The following is a 20,238-nucleotide window of genomic DNA, read 5'->3' on the forward strand; positions in this document are numbered from 1 at the left end:
GTGTGGAATATTATTAAGAAGAAAGAATGTACTGGTGATTTTGTAAATCATCAGAACAATCCTCACTTTTTCTTTAGATTCTCAGAATGATGGGAACTGTGAAGACAAATGTTTCAAATAAAAAATTCAACATGGTAAAATCAAAATCTATGGAATGTCTGTATTAACAGAGATGTCACTGTCTTGAAACTGCTGTGATGTCTGCTTTCATAAGCACCACTACTGTCCAGAAAACTTGGTAGGTCTGGTGGAAAAGAATTGTATCTGGTTTGATAAATAATGAATATTATTGTGCACATATTATTTTAGTTTTAGGTTTTTTGGTTATTATCTTGAAATTGGTTATTATCTTGACCTGGCTGGCATTACAACTGGCCTCAGTAAAGTATGAGATCAAATGAGATTAACCTTTTGTAAACAGATACTTACAGAGCAGATTTGGCTTCCTGAACCACTGGCAGCAGTCGGTTCAGACATTCATCTGATCTGATGAACTTCTTCAGATCAAACTCATCCAGCTTCTCTTTAGATGTCAGCAGCACAAAGACCAGTGCTGACCACTGAGCAGGTGAGAGTTCAGCTTCAGAGAGACATCCTGAACTCATGTAACTCTGGATCTCTTTAACCAGAGAATCATCGTTTAACTCGTTCAGACAGTAGAACAGATTGATGGATCTCTCTGGAGAGGGATTTTCCTTAAACTTTATCTTGATGTACTCGATTATTTCCTTCCTGCAGTCAGAACCACTTCCTGTCTGATTCAACAGACCTCGGATGAGCTTCTCATTTGACTCCAGTGAGAGACCCAGAAGGAAGCGAAGGAAGAGGTCCAGGTGGCCATGCTCACTCTCCAAAGCCTTGTCTACTGCAGTCTTGAGAAAATCAATGAGCTCTGTTGTTTTGCTCTCCTGTGATGTGGACTGTGATTCAAAAACGTTTCTGTTGTCATTTCTGAAAAAAATGTATGCAAATAATGCAGCAATGAACTCCCGAATGCTTAGATGAGCAAAGCTGAAAACTGTACCAAGAAATCTGCCAGTCTCCTGAGTGCACAGTCCTGAGCACACTGATATCTTACTGGGGTCAATTCCACATGCTTCTAAATGTGCTGCATAGAAGATCAGATTGTTTTCTTCCAACTGCTGAAAGGCCAACTTTCCCAGTGCCAGAATGGCCTCTTTATCCCACGGTATGTCCAAGACATTCTTTCCCATGTATTTCACATTTCCCTGCACAGTCTGAAAGATCAGAAACCATGTGTACATTTCTGTCAGTGTCTTTGGTGTTTCCTCATTTTCTGTTTCTTCCAGAATTTTCTGAAGCACAGTGGCTGAGATCCAACAGAAGACTGGTATATGACACATGATGTGGAGGCTCCTGGATTCTCTGATATGGTCAATTATTTTGTTAGCCATAACCTGATCACTGATTCTCTTTCTGAAGTACTCCTCCTTCTGCTGATCATTGAAGCCGCGGACCTCTGACACTCGGTCAACACACTCTGCAGGGATCATACTGGCTGCAGCTGGTCTAGTGGTTATCCAGATCTGAGCTGAGGGAAGCAGATTTCCCTTGATGAGGTTTGTAATTACAACATCCAGTGGAGCTGCTTCACAGACATTTTTCAGACTCTTATTTTTGTGGAAAGACAGAGGAAGTTTACATTCATCCAGTCCATCAAAGATGAACATGACTTTGTTCTGGTCTGTTAATATCAGGCCTTTTGTCTCTGGGAAGAAAAAACTGATGATGTCCATCAAACTCTGATGTCCTTTCTTCAAGTTCAGTTCCCGGAAAGGAAGTGGAAATATGAACTGGATGTCCTGATGTTCTTCACCTTCAGCCCAGTCCAAAATGTACTTCTGCACACAGAATGATTTTCCTACACCTGCAACTCCCTGTGTCAGCACAGTTCTGATGGGTCTGTCTTGTCCAGGTAAAAGTTCAAACATGTTCCTGCATTCAATCTGTACCTCTTGCTGCATCTGATTTTTCTCAATACGTCTCACTTCATGTTCGTGGTTGACGTGTCCTGATCCGCCTTCAGTGATGTACAGATCTGTGTAGATCTTATTCATACTGGTGGATTCTGCCTGCTTTGTAATTCCTTCACAAACATGATGATATTTATTTTTCATTCCTTCTTTAAGTGGACGCTGTATAATTCCTATCAGCTCATCTGATAAATAATTATAAAACACAATAAAAAACATGTAAAAGTGTCTTATATCAGGACAGTAATCATGCTGTGATCACATATTTAGTATTGTGTTTAATTATCATATTTTGATATTTGTTAATCTCTTACTTTGCAGTGCAGCAGCAACGTCCTCATTATTCGTCAGTTTCAGGAAATCCAGTGTCATATTAAGAACTGTCTGTTTTAAATTCCACCTTATTTGCTTGACCTTTCTGTAGTAAGGTGTGTTTTCCTTTTTCAGACATTTCTTATACATTTCCAGCTCGTGCTTCATAAACACAGTCATTTTGTTCTCAAGATCCTAAAACAGAAGGTAAACATGTATGAAAATTAATTAAATGATTAAAAATGATAAGTAATATTGTATGTTTTTCAAATTATATATAATTACTAGTTCTATTATGTCTCTCTTAATTAGGTAAAACAAATTTTAAAAAGGTTCCGAACAAAATAATTACTGAGCCGACAGCAGAAATGTCTTGATTTGATTGATATAAGATTTATAAACACAGTGCAACATGTTCCTTGGCTGTTGCCTTTAGTATGTTATAAATAATATAGTTCACCATATCAGTGGTATGCATGTATACAATCATAAGAACGATATTCATGGATTGTAAGAGCTGCCATATTTGCAGGATGTGATAGGCACAGACTATCACACAGTGTATAGAAACTGAATATACTAAAACCCATTTTAAGCACTCATATGTCCTGGGGATAGCAGAAAAAACTTTTCAGATTTCAGTGTTGAACTGTTCAAATCACTTACTGTTCCATTTTACTGGGAGTGGAATTTATATTAATACTACACCTGTGTGCAAGATTCTTTCAGGTATGTTGAGGTGCATCAGCAAGTCATAAGTGAAAAAGTGTGCTCTACTAGATAATAAAGACACTTGTTATGAAGCAGTTTAATTATTCTGAAACTTTGTACAAATTACTTTTGAAAATTTAAATAATCTCTCAATGATCGTTAAAATACGGAAAAAGTTTTCATGGGATGTTATTTTTACAGCTAATGTTACAGTAGATGTTACACAGTACACAAAATATGACTTATGTATATCCATTGATAAAAACTGTTGCTTAAAATAAAATTTTCTTACACTGAGAACGTTGGAGAGATCTTTAGGAATATTTTGATGCTGGTAACCGGTTTGTCCTCTGCAATTAAAACACATTTGTGCAATTACAATAAATCTTGTTTTTTTTTGTGAAGTAACGTTATAGACATCCAGAAATAAAACAAAGTACTAAAAAACATAAACAACTGTTAAGCAAAAGCAACATTTCTGTGTGCAGCTTATATAACAGTGTACATGTATTCTTCCCTCAAAATAACTCAATATACAGCCATTAATGTCTAAACCTCTGGCAACAAAAGTGTGTACACCCTAACGACACTGCTTCCGTAAATGTCCAAATTAATGACTGATTGTCATTTTCCTTCAAAATGTCATGTTACTCATTAGTGTTACTAGGTGTCAGGTGTGCATAGGGAGCAGGTATGTTCAATTTTGTAATACAGCTCTCACATTCTCTCATACTGGTCACTGAAAGTTCCAACATGGCACTTCATGTCAAAGAACTCTCTGAGGATCTTAAAAGATGAATTGTTGGGCTACATGAAGATGGCCAAGGCTACAAGAAAATTGCCAACACTCTGAAACTGAGCTGCAGCACAGTGGACAAGATCATCCAGCGTTTTAAGAGAGCAGGGTCCACTCAGAACATACCTCGCATTGGAAGTCCAAACAGCCTGAGTGCACATGCTCAGCGTCACATCCAACTGCTGTCTTTGAAAGATAGGTGCAGAAGTGCTGTCAGCATTGCTGCAGAGATTGAAAGCCAGAAACCCAGAAAACAGCCTCTTCTGAAGTCTGTGCACCAGAAAGCCCGCAAACAGTGTGCTTTAAGACATGTCAACAAAGGACATGGATTACTGGAACCCTTTCCTATGCTCTGATGACACCAAGATTAATTTGTTTGGTTCAGATGATCTCAAGCATGTGTGGTGGCAATTAGGTGAGGAGTACAAAGACAGGTTTGTCATGCCTACAGTCAAGCATTATGGTGGGAATGCCATGGTCGGTGGCTGCATGAGTGCAGCAGGTGTTGGGGAGTTATATTTCATTGAGGGACACATGAACTCCAATATGTACTGTGAAATACTGAAGCAGAGCATGATCCCCTCCCTCTGAAAACTGGGTCGCAGGACAGTGTTCCAGCATGATAATGACCCCAAACACACCTCTAAGACGAGCACTGCTTTATTGCAGAGGCTGAGGGTAAAGGTGATGGACTGGCCAAGCATGTCTCCAGACCTAAACCCAATAGAACATCCTCAAGTGGAAGGTAGAGGAGTAAAAAGTCTCTAATATCTGCCAGCCCCATGATGTCATCATGGAGGAGTGGAAAAGTATTCCAGTGGCAACCTGTGAAGCTCTGGTAAACTCCATGCTCAGGAGAGTTAAGGCAGTTCTGGAAAATAATGGTGGACACACAAAATATTGACACTTCATACTGAACTTTTTAAAGGGGTGTACTCCTGTCTAAACCAGTGGTTTAGACATTAATAATAAGCTATTTTGAGGAAAGAATAAATTAACACTGTTATATAAGCTGCACACAGACTACTTTCCATTGTTAAAGTGTCATTTTTTCAGTGTTGTCCCATGAAAAGATATACTAAATATCTGCAGAAATGTGAGGGATGTACTCATTTTTGTGATGCACGGTATACTGTAGATATTAATAATAGGTAACATATATAATAATATATATTTTTTCCACAATATATTACTCCAGAAATAACTGCAATAAACAATATCATGATGCTTTTATGGCCATTTAACACCCAGTGGCCTGCCTCAGTGACAACCATCCCATTGCTCTTTCTCCCATCATCATAAAATATTTTAAAAGGCTGGTAATAAAGCCAAAAAATAGCTCCCCTTCTTACTGGACCCACTGCAGTTTGTGTATCATCAAAACTGATCAACAGACGATGACATTTTATATTTATTTTATGACACTAATATAGCATACAATTGTGTGAAAACGTGTTTGCCCCTTCAATATTTATTTATTTTTTGCATGTTTGTCACACTTAAATTATTGAGAACATCAAACTAATTTAAATATTAGTCAAAAACAACACAAGCAAACACAAAATGCAGTTTTAAAATTATTTTTGTTTAAAAAAAAAAAACCTACATGGCCCTGTGTGAAAAACTCTTTGGTCAGAAATGTCCCCACAACAAAATCCAAAGAAAGTTAAGGTCAGCATTCATGACTCCACCATAAGAAGGAGACTCTTCAAAATGGCTTGCATGAGTGCCAAGACAAAAACCACAGCTGAGCAAAAAAGAACATTAAGGCTTGTCTCAATTTTGCATATAATCCCCAAGACTTTTGGGAAAATACTCTGTGGACTGAATAGACAAAAGTTGAACTTTTTGGAAGGTGTGCGCCCCATTACATTACAAAAGGTGGTTCATGCTTGAAAACCCTCCAATGTAGCTGAACACTTAACTGCAGTTGTTGCTGCCAAGTGTGGCCCAACCAATCAATAGGTTTGGTGCGCAGCATATGCACACCCCCTCTAGTGCGCAACATGGGTCAGACATGACCCACATTCATTTTCTATGTAACTTCATGTATGGCTGAGTGTTTCTATGATATATGATTGTTTTTAATCATACATACGTACTTATTTCATTTTTACCTTATCTACTAAAAAAAGCCCTTTTTGTATCCCTATCCCTCCAATGCACACATGGGAAAACAATTACCCGCATTTATCTTCTATGGTAGTTTTTGTACGGCTGATGGTTTCTTGAACAAAAATCTTAATTTTTATTTTTGTTCATTACTTTATAAAGAAGCTTTTGTGTTTTTACATAAGTTTTACACACACGGGTAAGACACCACCCACATTTACTATTTCACAGCTCAGCACAGCTCCTGTCACACAGCTACATCAGTACTGCTTTCAATTGTTTTAACATACCTTTGGAAAGTATCTGATGACAGTTAAATCTTATTCAGTATTTGCAACATATTTATTTTGTCACACACACACACAGACACACACACACAAACACACACAGGGTGGATTACAGGGTGGTTAAGCAGGTAGACCCAAATGCAGACACTAAAGGCAGAGTTTAAATGAATTATCTTTAATATAACGTTACAAGTAATTATTATTAGCTAGCTGTTGACTACTCTATTAGTTAGCTAAATCTACTGTAGTTAGCTAACTATAACTAAAAATAACTTTTATAAGTACTGTACTTAGCTAAGTGCATTGGTGTTTTTTAGGCAAGTAGATAGCTTAAAAAATCCATATTGTGATACAGGGTATTCTTTTTTCTTTAAATCATTTAATTTTGTATTTATTATTATTATTATTATTATTATTATTATTATTATTATACTGTTATTTACAAAATCTACAAAGGTTTACAGTTTCTTTGTCTCTACTGTGAAACTGTTATACTATACAAAGCTTTAATATTGATTTTGTTTAAGGAGTTTATCGTCACGCCTACCACAGACTCTGTAGTTCCCATCTCTAACTCTGCCGTTCCCGTCTATGGACAATCCCTGGTCCGGAACTACACCTCCCAGCATGCTCCTGACAACACCACGTGTTCGGACTCTTGTGCGTTCTACATCACCGGAATTCTAGATTGTGTTCAGGTGTTAATAATCTAGTTAGGATATAAATACCTGTCTGTTTGTCTCATTTTTTGCGAGGTATTTTCCCTGTTTCACTAGCGATATACTGAGCGTTATCCTTCTGTCTGTATTATCCGTGTATGACCCTTGTTTTGTTCTTTCGACTACATTTCTGCCTAATCCTTTTGCTCTGTTTATGTTTGTGATTTCCTGGTTTATTGAACACTGCTTCTGGCTAATGGTTTCGTTTTCGGTTTGTGATTCGGCTCTGATGTATTGGTTTGTTGTTTCTCTGGTTTTGACCCACGCCTGTTATTCGACTACGCTCTCTGTTTACGTGCCTTGTAATAAAGCTTCATTTTATTTTTACTGCAGGCATCTCACTCCCATCTGTGTGTTACATTTATTCTTTAAATAAATTATTGTCACCAAGAATATCATTATCACAAAAATACTCTGTACTTATCTAAGCTACTACAAAATTGTACTAACTACAGTAGATTTAAATAATTAAAATAGAATGTCAACAACTAATAATAATTACCTGTGACTTTCTCACAGGTAATGTACTCACTCTCAAGGTAACCTAAACCTAATCAAATATTATCTACAGTTATATTTTACTACTGGCGTCAGATATTTTCTAAGGTAATGTTACTGTAAAACAGCACTGCGTTGTGAGATGGGAGCTGAGCTGAGCTTTGAAATAGTAAATGTGGGTGGTGTTTGACCCGTGTGTGTAAAACTGTTGTAAAAAATACAAAAGCTTCTTCGTAAAATAATAAGGGAGCATGAAAATTAAGGTTTGTGCTAAAGAACCCTTCAGCCATACATGAATTAACATAGAAAATGAATGCAGGTTAGTTTTTACCCATGTTGCACATTACAGGGGTAGTGATACTAAAAGTGATTTTATTCAAAAAGTAAGAAAGGAAAAAATAAAATAAGGACGTACTATGATTAAAAACAAGTTAATTGAGACATATCTTAGATACTAAATGACTGAATTCAATTATTGCAAAAATACAGAAAACTAAAATTCAACCGGGTCACTTTTGACCCATCTTGCGCATCAAAGGGTTAACATTTAAAAAAAACCTTAATTTAAAATGAAAATGTGTTTTGGGGCATAACAAGAATTACATCAATAAGTGTTTTACAGTACTTGCCATTCCCTTTAAGAGCCAGGTGCGCTCTGACTTTGGCGCATTGGTATATTAACAGTGCAACGCTTTGTGTGTCTCAGCAGAGGAATGACCTGACCTGTGCATTCACACTGTAAAAGTGCACCAGCAGTTAATTTACAGGAACAGCAATGTTATTTTATGTTTTATGCTATTTGTAGTCTGTTTATTGTTGATGTATAAGATGGATTTGTGGACTGCAGCCACGCGTCTGTGTTTTCCGCTGCCAAGATAGAAACATGTCAGAAAAGTACCTGAACACACCTCATTTCCAGAACACCACACCCATCAATGCACATATATATTCCTAAACTCCAACGCTATTTTAACCGCGCTGGTGCAAGGTCTGGAAATAGAATGCTGACAGGGTGTAAGATAGCGAAGAGCATCGCGACACACATTGTGCATGCCTTGCACCTAGCGCAAGTGTTCAGATTGAATTCTGGTTTTGCTGTCAAGGCTCTTTTGTGCCTCGTGTTTTTTGTGCTGTTATCAGGAGGACTGGACTCTCAGTTAGCACTTTTCTAACAAAAGCACACTGGTTCTGGAACTGGTTTTATTCAGGCATATAAGAACCCTGGTGCTTTTTAAAGAGGCTAAAAATATATCAATATCACGGTTACTTTTTGAAACTAAACTGTAATTATCTATTATGAATTATTTGAGAAGTTGTTTACCCATTCATCTATATAGACTCAGATACAGTCATACTAACTTTTTTTTTGCTTTTCCAGGTAATAGACAACCTGTAGTCTACTAATGATATCTATATAATGATTTTTAAAGGTAGATAACTCTCCATTGACATGTTGCTAAAAATTTTAAATAAGGTGTTACTGAAATTGAACAAATGATGATGATGTGTATCATCAGCTAATATAGTGTGCAAAATGATGTACTGTAAATTAAAACCTTTGTAAAAACATATTAATGCATAACACAACTTTCATATAATCATTGAAAATACATTATGTTACATACTTCTCATCTCTCCAGGGTGAAGACTTCTGTATTTTTCTACTCAAATCCAGCTCTCTCTGCAAAAACGAATCCTTTTTCAGAGCTTTAGTCAGAGTATTACAGGCTTTCTCTCCAGAATCACTGTTCAATAGTCTAGAAAAGATTACAATTTACTGTTATTTTATGCTAATCATTCACTGGTAAAAATATATTTTATATATACATATAAACATTTACATACATATAAATGTAAATTTAATGTTTATTATTTAAAAACCTTTTTTTCTATTAATCTACTGAAACAAGAAAGGTTACAGCAGTAAAAAAGTTAGTTGTTCTAGGTTTACACCTAATGTCTTTATTAGCATGCTCGAGACCATTAGTCAGAACCTGACCACTGAATAAGCACTAGACAGTGACTGTTACAAACTGTGCATAGGAATAAATAAGCTACATATATAAATAGACATCTTGAGTTGATTTTAAGACCTTGTATCTCCAAAACGACAACTTTTAGGAGAAGGAAAAAACCTTCTTACACTCCAGTCTTTGTAATAAAAAATATTTAATTACAGATCATTTTGGTGCATGTTGTGAATAATATTTAAATAATATGTACCTCAATGTTTTCAGGTTGCAGTTTTGATCTTCTATTAGCTCAGTTAGCAGTCTCACTCCTGTATCCCCAGGATCATTCCCTCTGAGATCCAGCTCCATCAGGCGTGATGAGGGGTTTGATTTTAGAGCTGAAGCCAGAGCATCATATCCTCCTTCTGTGATATCACAATTCGAGAGACTGGAGAGATAATTTCAATTTAATAAACATCAACTCAAAATTCCATTTAACCTCTTTTAGAATCACTAAAACACTAACTTTAGCCTTTTAACTTTTCCATCTGAGTCCTTTAGTAGGCAAGAAATATGTTCCACTCCAGGGTTTCCAAATTTATTCCCACTGAGATCCAGCTCTATCAGGTGTGAAGGATTTGAACACAGAGCTGACATTAGAGCTCCACAGCCTTCCTTTGTAATACTGTTTTTCAACCTGCAGCAAGAGAGTGCAAATGGTCTTTAATTAATTCAACACTTTTTCATAAAAGTTCTCTGCACTGGCACTGTACTACTTTGTCATGTACTACTCGCCATGAATACAGCAGGGAATAGTGATGTGCCTGAGATAGTATCAGAACATGGCAGAGCTCTGCAACTTATCCAGCAGCAGCTTAATTAACTGGGTTCTGCATTTGACTCACACACACAATTCCTGGAAGTCATGTTCGCTAGCCTAGCCCAGCATCTCTTTATACAACCAGCTCAACCCTTACCTTCTGCACAGGGTGTAAGATTAATACACACATTAATACACACCTCAGAATCTCCAGTTTACAATGAGGATTCTCCAGTAGCTCACAGAGTTTCTGCAGTCCTAACTGGCCTAGTATATTCCCATTCAGATCCAGCTCTCTCAAGTGTGATGGACTTATATTCAGAGCGGAAATCACATCTGCACAGTTATCAAACGTAACACTGCTGGCTTCATACATCCTGCGGAAGAAGAGAAATGGAGTATCAGGGTATGCACTTGAACGCAGACAATGTGTTTTAGAAAGAAAGTAGATATTGGCCAATTCTTTTAATAATATAAGTATATATAATACTTTCTCAACATGTGACTGTGTGAGGTCAAGTGAAGAGTAATACATATATATTTATATGTACAATATATACAGTATATTACAGTATATTACAGACTCTCTTCACACTTACTAATCCACTTTTAGTCTGCTTCCTCTTTGCTCTACACACCTATTAATCCACTCTCAGTCTACTTTTATAGACTTTTTCCTCAGGTTTGCTGGATTAGCTGTTTGCTGCTGCAGTTTGTTTGTGTAAGTTTCTAATTTCAACTGAAACAAGGTGAGTGCTTTTTTCTCCATGGCTTCTGCTCAGGTTTACACCTGTTTAGAGTGTGGCATGTATAGCTTAGATCCCTTATCCACCGATACTGGTAACAATAGTGGTATTTGTACTAAGTGTGAGATAGTTAGCACCTTGGTGGATAAGGTGAATAAGTTAGAGCTGCACGTCCGGGGTTTAATAAGGGATAGACAGCAGGATTCACTGTTAGCAGCCCCGGGTGTCTCAGGGAGAGTTAGTACCCCCTCGACTCCGGCCTTAGAGTCCTCACAGCGGGGCGAATGGGTAACGTCTCGGCGGCATAGTCGAAAGGCTAAGGCTAATGCTACCGCAAAGGCCACAGCCAGCCCACCTAAACACCACGCTCCCCCAGTTCACGTGTCAAACAGGTTTGCCCCGCTCAGTGAAGCACCAACTGAGGAGCCTGTTAAAGGTACTCTGGTGATAGGAGACTCTATCGTCCGACACGTGAAATTAGCTACTCCTTTAGGGGCACCAGCGGCAACAGTTACTTGTTTACCGGGAGCCAGAGCACCGGACATTAGTGGCAACCTCAGGTTAGGGAATAGGAGATATTCGAGGGTAGTAATTCATGTAAGGTCAATGATATTCATCTGCGGCAGTCTGAAGTAACTAAGGCTAATATTAAAGAGGTGATTAAACAAGCCCAGACGCTGTCCGAGGAGGTAATCTGCTCTGGCCCCATCCCAATGAGGCGTGGTGATGAAGCTTACAGCAGGCTTTCTTTGCTGAACCGCTGGATGTCCAAGTGGTGTGCAGAAAATCATGTGGGCTTTATAGATAACTGGCTACACTTTGAGGGCAAGCCTGGTCTTTTAGGTAGGGATGGTGTCCACCCCACGCGGGAGGGTGCTGCCTTACTTTCATGCAGCATAGCTCATAGTCTTTTAGCTAGTCGGCAGAGTAGTATTAGAAGCTGCTGACAATCCAGAGCCGGGACCAGGCCGCAGACAGAGAGGCTTAACCGACCGTCTGAGAGCTGCAAAGAGACGTTACCTAGATACCAATGTATTCAGACTGTGTCTGTCCCCAGAGTCAAACAAAAACATCAAAAAACTAAAACAGTAAATCTAAATAACTTAACTTATATTAAACAATCATATCCAGACTGTAGTACTAACACTTCAAGCCTAAAGATTGGTTTACTTAATATTAGATCTCTAAATTCAAAAGCAGTTCTAGTGAATGAAATGATAACTGATCAGAAATTCGATGTTCTGTGTCTGACAGAAACCTGGATTAGGCCAAATGAATATGTAGCATTAAATGAAGCCACCCCTGCAGGCTATAATTATATACACAATCCGAGATTGTCCGGTAGAGGAGGTGGGGTCTGCATATTATACTCTGGATTTAGTTTTGACCCTGGGTGTGAGCATAGATAACCCAAATATTCGTTCTCAAACCTCCGCAATTTCAGATCATTACCTTATTTCATTTAAATTACATCTCAGTCATAATATATTTACATCCCCTAGCTACTCTGTAAAACGTTCAATTACGCCTTTTACAGCCCAACAATTTACAGGTAAGCTTCCAGACTTATCAACTCTAATATATTCTCCTATAGACCCAGTAGAACTAGACAAACTAACCGAAGGTTTAGAAAATACCTTTCGCTCTACCTTAGATGTTGTAGCTCCCCTTAAACACAAAATAGAGAGACAGAAAAAGCTCGCACCGTGGTACAATGATCAAACTCGTACCTTAAAGCAGTTAGTACGAAATTTAGAGCGTAAATATCGATCAACTGGAAGTGTTTCACTCTGCGTGGAAAGACAGTCTTGTTAAATATAGAAAAGAACTAAATAAAGCCCGCTCAGCGTATCTGGCCTCACAGATCGAGATAAATAAAAATAATCCTAGAGTTCTCTTTAGTGTTATTTCCAAATTAACTAAAAACCAGGCAGGTACTGAACCTCAGATTCCAGCCATTCACACCAGCAACGATTTTATGGACTTCTTCAATAGTAAAATTGAAAACATTCGGGATAAAATTAAACAGATAAATATTACATCCTCTCTGTCATCTGGTCTGGCTGATCTAGAACAAAACCCTGTTACTGAAGTCAGGTTGGAAGTCTTTAACCCACTTCCACAGCTAGAACTAGAGAAAATGATCTCCTCTTCAAACAGCACAACCTGCACACTTGATGCTGTTCCCACAAAATTACTAAAACAGGTACTGCCAGATATAATTAAACCTCTGTTAATGATAGTAAACTCATCGCTCACCCTGGGCCATGTACCCAAAGCCTTTAAAACAGCTGTAATTAAACCTCTGATCAAGAAACCAAATCTTGATCCTAGTGTACTGTCTAACTATAGACCTATTTCAAACTTACCCTTTATTTCTAAGATTTTAGAAAAAGCTGTAGCCCAACAACTTTGCTCTTACCTGCAAAGAAACCAGATCTATGAAAAATTTCAATCTGGATTTAGGCCTTATCATAGCACTGAGACAGCTTTAGTTAGAATAACAAACAATCTACTTATAGGCTGTGTTTCCCTACTGGTACTTCTCGATCTGAGCGCAGCCTTTGATAAAATAGATCATACTATCCTTTTAGAATGACTAGAGAACATGGTCGGTGTAACTGGAACTGCCTTAGCATGGTTTAAATCGTACTTAACCGATCGCTATCAGTTTGTGAGGTTAAATGATATGTCTTCCAGTTATACCAAGGTAAGATATGGAATTCCACAAGGCTCTATATTAGGACCGTTATTATTTACATTATATATGCTCCCACTGGGCAAAGTTATTAGAAAACATGATGTGAATTTTCATTGTTATGCGGATGACACGCAGCTCTTCATATCAGCCAAACCTGATGACAGAGTGAGATTAAAGAAAATCGAGGATTGTGTAGAAGATGTAAAATCATGGATGTCGCACAACTTCCTCCTATTAAATAGTGATAAAACAGAAGTTCTCCTATTAGGCCCCAAAGCTGCTAGAAATAAATTATCAGACTTAATGCTAAATCTGGCTGACTTCTCAGCCACCCCTGGTTCAGCAGCTAAAAACCTTGGAGTTATCATAGATTCAGACCTAGCATTCGATAAACACATATCTAATGTAACTAGAACAGCTTTTCTACACCTCCGTAATATTGCCAAGCTAAGAAATGCCCTATCACTGCATGACGCAGAAAAATTAGTACATGCCTTTATTACCTCAAGGCTAGATTATTGTAATGCGCTACTGTCTGGATGTTCCGGCAGTAACTTAAATAAACTTCAGCTAGTTCAAAATGCTGCAGCCAGGGTCCTTACTAAAACGAGAAAATTTGACCATATTAGTCCAGTACTATCAGCACTGCACTGGCTTCCAGTCAAATTCCACATAGACTATAAATTTCTCCTGTTAACGTATAAAGCCCTACACGGGCTCGCTCCTGAGTATTTACAAGACCTCATCTCCTGTTATGAACCGCCGCGATTACCGTATTTTTCGGACTATAAGGCGCACCGTATTATAAGGCGCACGATGAGTGAACGGTCTATTTTTAGTGTTAGTCCATACACAAGGCGCACTGGATTATAAGGCGCACTAAATTAAACTTAGCCGCAACGCTCCGACAGACCAAAATATTATGTTGAAGCACAGCAAGTACGTATTACTCCGCGACGCTCCTGACAACGGTAGCCGCAACGCTCCGACAGACCATAATATTATGTTGAAGCACAGCAAGTACGTATTACTCCGCGACGCTCCTGACAACGGTAGCCGCAACGCTCCGACAGACCATAATATTATGTTGAAGCACAGCAAGTACGTATTACTCCGCGACGCTCCTGACAACGGTAGCCGCAACGCTCCGACAGACCATAATATTATGTTGAAGCACAGCAAGTACGTATTACTCCGCGACGCTCCTGACAACGGTAGCCGCAACGCTCCGACAGACCATAATATTATGTTGAAGCACAGCAAGTACGTATTACTCCGCGAGGCTTCTGACTGTAATAGCGTGTTGTGCCGAATTCGGTGAATAAAACGGTTTTAAAACAGAGATAAAGATTGGATAAGTTTCATTTCTGGATGAAGTGATTTCCAGCGCTGTTTGGATATAACTGTGGATTACAGGAGACTGGATTGATGGATTCTCTTTAGTCTGGACGCGTTTTGAAGGTAGGACCTGTGGCTGAGCGCGGGTGTGTGTTCGGGGGGTGGCGGCAGTGACCGGAGAGCCTTTTATTACTGGAAACATGCGCTCTGACGCAGCTCTAATTCATGAAACATACATCCTACAGTAAAAGCACAGTTCTGGAATCCGGAGAGCCAGACGGTTCGAATGGTGTATGACATGACCGCATTCGATGAAATATGGACGAACGATAAATGCAAATATGAGAGTTATGAATTATTAAAATCATAACCAAGGCATATTTCGCCCTAAATGTTTATTTTCTGAAAGGATATTCCGCTAAATAGCTCAAAAGCAGAGATTCTAAGCTTTAAAATGGTATATTGGATGTCTATATTGAACCTGTAACTGTTCATAACTATTCAGAAACACAGCCAGTTATGAAATATTAAATATTTCTGGCCCGCCGGTGGGCCAGCGCGTGTTAAGAGGTTAACTTTACTTAGAAGTGGGCGCTAAAAAGAAACAGTTTGTGCTATTACCCCACGGAGCTACAGTGGAAACTAGCTACCCTGAGCCACAGCCGAGAGGCAGTACGGCAGTCAAAGGTAACCGCGCGCTAGCCCAAGAGGGGGATCTTTTTCTGGCGTGGGTGAGGAATTCTGCACAACAGAGCGCCGTGTACCACATAAAATCGAGGTCAGTAAACACAAGCAAAATCCATACACAAGGCGCACTGCATTATAAGGCGCAATGACGATTTTTGGGAAAAAATAAGTATTTTAAGTGCGCCCGAAAAATACGGTACTTAGATCTCAGGGTGCTGGTTTATTAGTAGGTCCTAAAATTCAGAGGAGCTCTGCAGGAGGAAGAGCTTTCTCTTATAAAACGCCTCAACTCTGGAATAATCTCCCCGAATATGTTCGGGACTCAGACACAGTCTCAATTTTTAAGTCTAGACTGAAAACTTACTTGTTTAGTTTAGCTTTTGGTAATTAATGTTTTTCCCTTTAGATAAGGCTGCAGATTCAGGGGTTCATGGACAGAGGAAATTGTGGTAAACTGAGATGCTGGTGCTGCTGTTCTCCCACTGCACACGGTCACTCAGGTTTGTGGACGGTGGAGTGGGTGGATGCCAGTGTTTCAGGGAGCCTCCATGTCTATGTTACCTTCTGGCTCTCTGCCTTTAGTTAGGCTGTTTTATTTAGATCTGCCGGAGTCATTTGCCACACTCTGATAATGTTTTATATTCTCTGTTTTACATAAATCCAGTCAAAACTAATTCCATCTCTCTGCCTTCCTCCGAGTTACTGACTGCCCACCTGTCTGACCCCCGATACCGAGGGATGTTGGACCCTCAGGCTCTCGTGTCCTCTGTCTGGCCAGACTGGAAGTTTCTGAAGTCAGCTCTTCTCCATCACCCACCACAGATCAGCTGCTCATCATCCATCTTACTCTATAAGCCATTAGTGGAGCTGCTATACACCTGAATATATAAAACCTATGTGGATGTATGAAAGACTTTTTAAAATTAATTTAAAAGCCATTTGACCAGTGGTAGGATGGTCCCCCCCTTAATGTGAGTCTTGGTCCTCCCAAGGTTTCTTCCTCCTCCTGCAGCTCTGAGGGAGTTTTTCCTTGCCTCCGCGCTCACTGGGGGTTCTGTATTATGTATATTCTATGTTTAATGTTTTGCCTGATTCTTTGTTCTGTAATCATGTTTCTGTAAAGCTGCTTTGTGCCAACACCAGTTGTAAAAAGCGCTATACAAATAAATTTGATTTGATTTGATTTGATACAGTCCCAGTACAATACAAGTACAGTACAAGTTTGGATACACCTCTTTTGTTCTTTGTTTTTATGTTTTTTTTTTTACATTGTACATTTAATATTGTAGATATTAAAGCTATGCAGTAAACAAAAAGTGCTAAAAAAAACCCAGAATGTTTTATACTTTAAGTATGTAAAGTTTACCTAAAGTACAGATACTAAAGGTACTTCAGTAAATGTTGGAATCCTTCCTTTAAACCTAATAAAAAAATAAGGTTAGGTTGGGTGGCAAGCTGGTCTTAAGATGTTTTTTAGCAGGGCAGTGACAATTTAAATGCTTAAAGCAGCCATTTTTAGTACTTTGTTTCTAGTGTATGCAATGTGATTAATAAGTTCATCAGTGTGTTCTTGCTTCTTCATAATATTATCCTTGGTTTTGGTAGTTACCAGCTTTTGGATGATGTCACCAATTTATTTTTAACCTCAAAATGCCTTGGCAAAGCTACTGTCAATGTTAAACAACAGCAAGTAGAGTTTCCAAAGGTTTGAAATTAAATGGTATTTTATAGCTGCACTAATGAAACACATGTGAACCCAAATGTCCTATACAATATGGAACCATAAAATAACTCTGTATTTCTTTGATGCTTAAATGCTGTACATTTCCTTAAAATCAACCTGGAACGTGTACTTTCTAGGAAACATGATCTGAACATAAAAACTCTTATTATAAATGAAACATCCTATTATTTTTTTCTTCTTTTGCCTCTTGACAAAATTGTAACATAATCTAATATTGTTACATAATGCATCTTAAACAAAAAGATCAGTTATTTCATACAGTATAACCAAATACCCTGCGATTCTAAAATATATCTCCACAAAATGTCAATTATTTGCTGTACCATTTAACTGAAAGGCCATGCACTGCAAAAGGTTTGAAGTTCATTGCTTTTATTGGCAAACAGTCCATAAGCATGTAAATAATTAGTCAAGCTCCTTGCCTTAGCTTTTCTACTCTGCAGTGGGGATCCTCCAGTAGAGCAGAGAGGTTTTTCACGTTGATGTCTTTCGGTGCAGTCTTACTCAGATCCAGAGTTCTCTGTGTTAAGGGGTCTTCATTCAGAATATTTTTAAGACAATTATATGCCTCTTCTGCAGCCTCAGATTTCAAAAGCCTGTAATTGAAAATAAACAATAAAGATACATTAATTAAGAGATTTTTAAGGCTGTGTTTAAAGTCAATACATCTTCAATGTTTTGCTTAAAAATGAGAGAACATAAGCAAATAAATAAATAAATAAATAAATAAATAAATATGTATATATATATATATATTTATATATATATATATATATATATATATATATATATATATATATATATATACACACACACACAATTTAACCACCTTGTAATGGGTAAATGCTTGCATTGATGTAGTGCGATGAAACTGCTGAAACAATTTCTTGTGATTACTTGTAGAACTCAGTACTTATTCAATTTAGTTATATTTTCCTGCCACTTATTTTTGTTTTTTGATTCTAACTTTTTAGAGCTTATGTTGTTTAGCTATTTTCATTTTGTTAAATGGCTATGTAATGGTGCTGTCAACAGATAAATATCTGTAATTAATCAAAAATTAATCACACTTTTATGCTTCTTAAGACTATGCTTTTAATAATGGGAATTAAAATGTATATAAAATAATCAATGGAAAATTTGCTAAATTAAATTATATTTAAGTCAACACTACACACATATTTAAGTCAGTCATACATGTTAAACCAATTAAAGAACACTGAGCTAGCATGATAGCTAACATTCTGTTCACCACAGAACACACTCATATCCACCTGTACATTTTAAGACGTGAATGATAGAGCAACTGGACGGACAGAATGAATGAAGTAAAGTTTTTTTTTCTGTGGTGTTGAGATCTGTAGCTAACTTGCCTCTAGCCTCTAGTAAAGATACAGAGTATCAGAGAGCTCAGTACTGCTGTTTTTGACTAAATAACCTGAGTACTGATGCTAAAAACCTGTGTCTAACAGACAGTGAAGGTAGCTAGATAAAGTGACTGCTTACAGGCTAACCACTAACAGCACAGCACAGACTGACAACGATAGCAGCTAAGACCACAACACAGTCCATGTCCAGTTTAATGACGCTCAAATCATACATGTTTAGATGATAAATCTCCAAAGCTGCGCACACAGACAGGTGATTAATCACAGGAGTGTTGTAAGGCACACCCTGCAGACTCCTTTGCCTAAACTTTGCCTAATACTATGTGGGCCTTTGTTTTTTCCCACATTTTCAAAGAGCAATGTCAAATTTAGTGCTTGCCCCCATCCTGTGATCATCCTAAAATGTACATGAATAACCTAAATCATTACATTATATTACATTTTGCAGACGCTTTTGTCCAAAGCGACTTACAATAGTGAGTACAAAGTAAAAGAGGGTAAAAACATCTTTAGATAGGGCCTAAAGGAGGTCAAAGGGACCTTGTAGGTGATTGTAAGGGCTTTGAATTTGATACGAGCATCAACTGGTAGCCAATGGAGCTCAATGAGCAGCGGGGTGACATGTGCCCCTTTTGGCTGGTTGAAGACCAGACATGCTGCTGCATTCTGAATCATCTGTAGTGGTTTTACTACACAGGCCGGGAAGCCAGTTAGTAGGGCATTGCCGTAGTCGAGGCGTGAGATGACGACTGCAACCTGTTCCTAGCAACCTTTGTCGGTGAGAGAGAGAGAGAGTCGATGGTTATAATGAAGTTGTGCTGAAAAGATGGTTTCGCTGATATAACCAGAAGTTCAGTCTTTGAGAGATTTAGTTGAAGGTGATGCTCCTTCATCCATGCGGATATGTCTGAGAGACACTGGAATATCCATGCAGAGACTGAGTGATCTTCAGGTGAGAATGACAGGTATAGCTGGGAGTCATCAGCAAAGCAATGAAATAAATCAGAAATGTGGCACATCAGTATACGATGCTATATTAATGAAATGCTGTTCTTGTTTTGAGATTCTGTTCAAATCTTTTAATACGGTGGCATACAGTATTAATATTAGACCCAACCCTACTTTTTTAGGTTATTGTGCCATAAGTGCAGTGAGTTGAACTCAATGTTGGTAAATGAATTAAGTAATTAATGAACGTCTTTTACACTCAGTACTCAACTAACACACAGTGTAGTGTTTTCATTAGTCTGTAGTAACATAGTTGTTGTATATGAAGTGGATCTATTTACTTCAGCGGAGCCACTCCCCTAGCTACTGAGTTTACCTATAGGTTATCTGCCAGTGCAGTGATATGTGAACATAGAGACTACAGTAAAGCTAAGTAAATGTCATGTCCATGCTACCTCTGAGTTGAATCATTTAATTATATTTAC

At 38.1% G+C, this 20,238-nt stretch overlaps 1 protein-coding gene across 1 annotated transcript in view; it reads right to left on the minus strand.

Annotated features, from left to right (window-relative positions):
* LOC103032132 (uncharacterized) overlaps positions 1-20,238 on the minus strand; it is a 214,680-nt gene that overhangs the window by 133,794 nt on the left and 60,648 nt on the right. Inside the window, exons 17-24 of the mRNA XM_049466411.1 lie at positions 17,840-18,013; positions 10,402-10,578; positions 9,908-10,078; positions 9,653-9,829; positions 9,055-9,186; positions 3,310-3,367; positions 2,309-2,501; positions 1,889-2,179 (exon numbers count right to left, since the gene is read on the minus strand). Of these exons, the coding sequence (XP_049322368.1) occupies positions 1,889-2,179; positions 2,309-2,501; positions 3,310-3,367; positions 9,055-9,186; positions 9,653-9,829; positions 9,908-10,078; positions 10,402-10,578; positions 17,840-18,013 (1,373 nt within the window). The remainder of the gene's footprint in view (positions 1-1,888; positions 2,180-2,308; positions 2,502-3,309; positions 3,368-9,054; positions 9,187-9,652; positions 9,830-9,907; positions 10,079-10,401; positions 10,579-17,839; positions 18,014-20,238) is intronic.

The sequence above is a fragment of the Astyanax mexicanus genome, chromosome 17 (assembly GCF_023375975.1).
Source record: "Astyanax mexicanus isolate ESR-SI-001 chromosome 17, AstMex3_surface, whole genome shotgun sequence".
NCBI lineage: Eukaryota > Metazoa > Chordata > Actinopteri > Characiformes > Acestrorhamphidae > Astyanax > Astyanax mexicanus.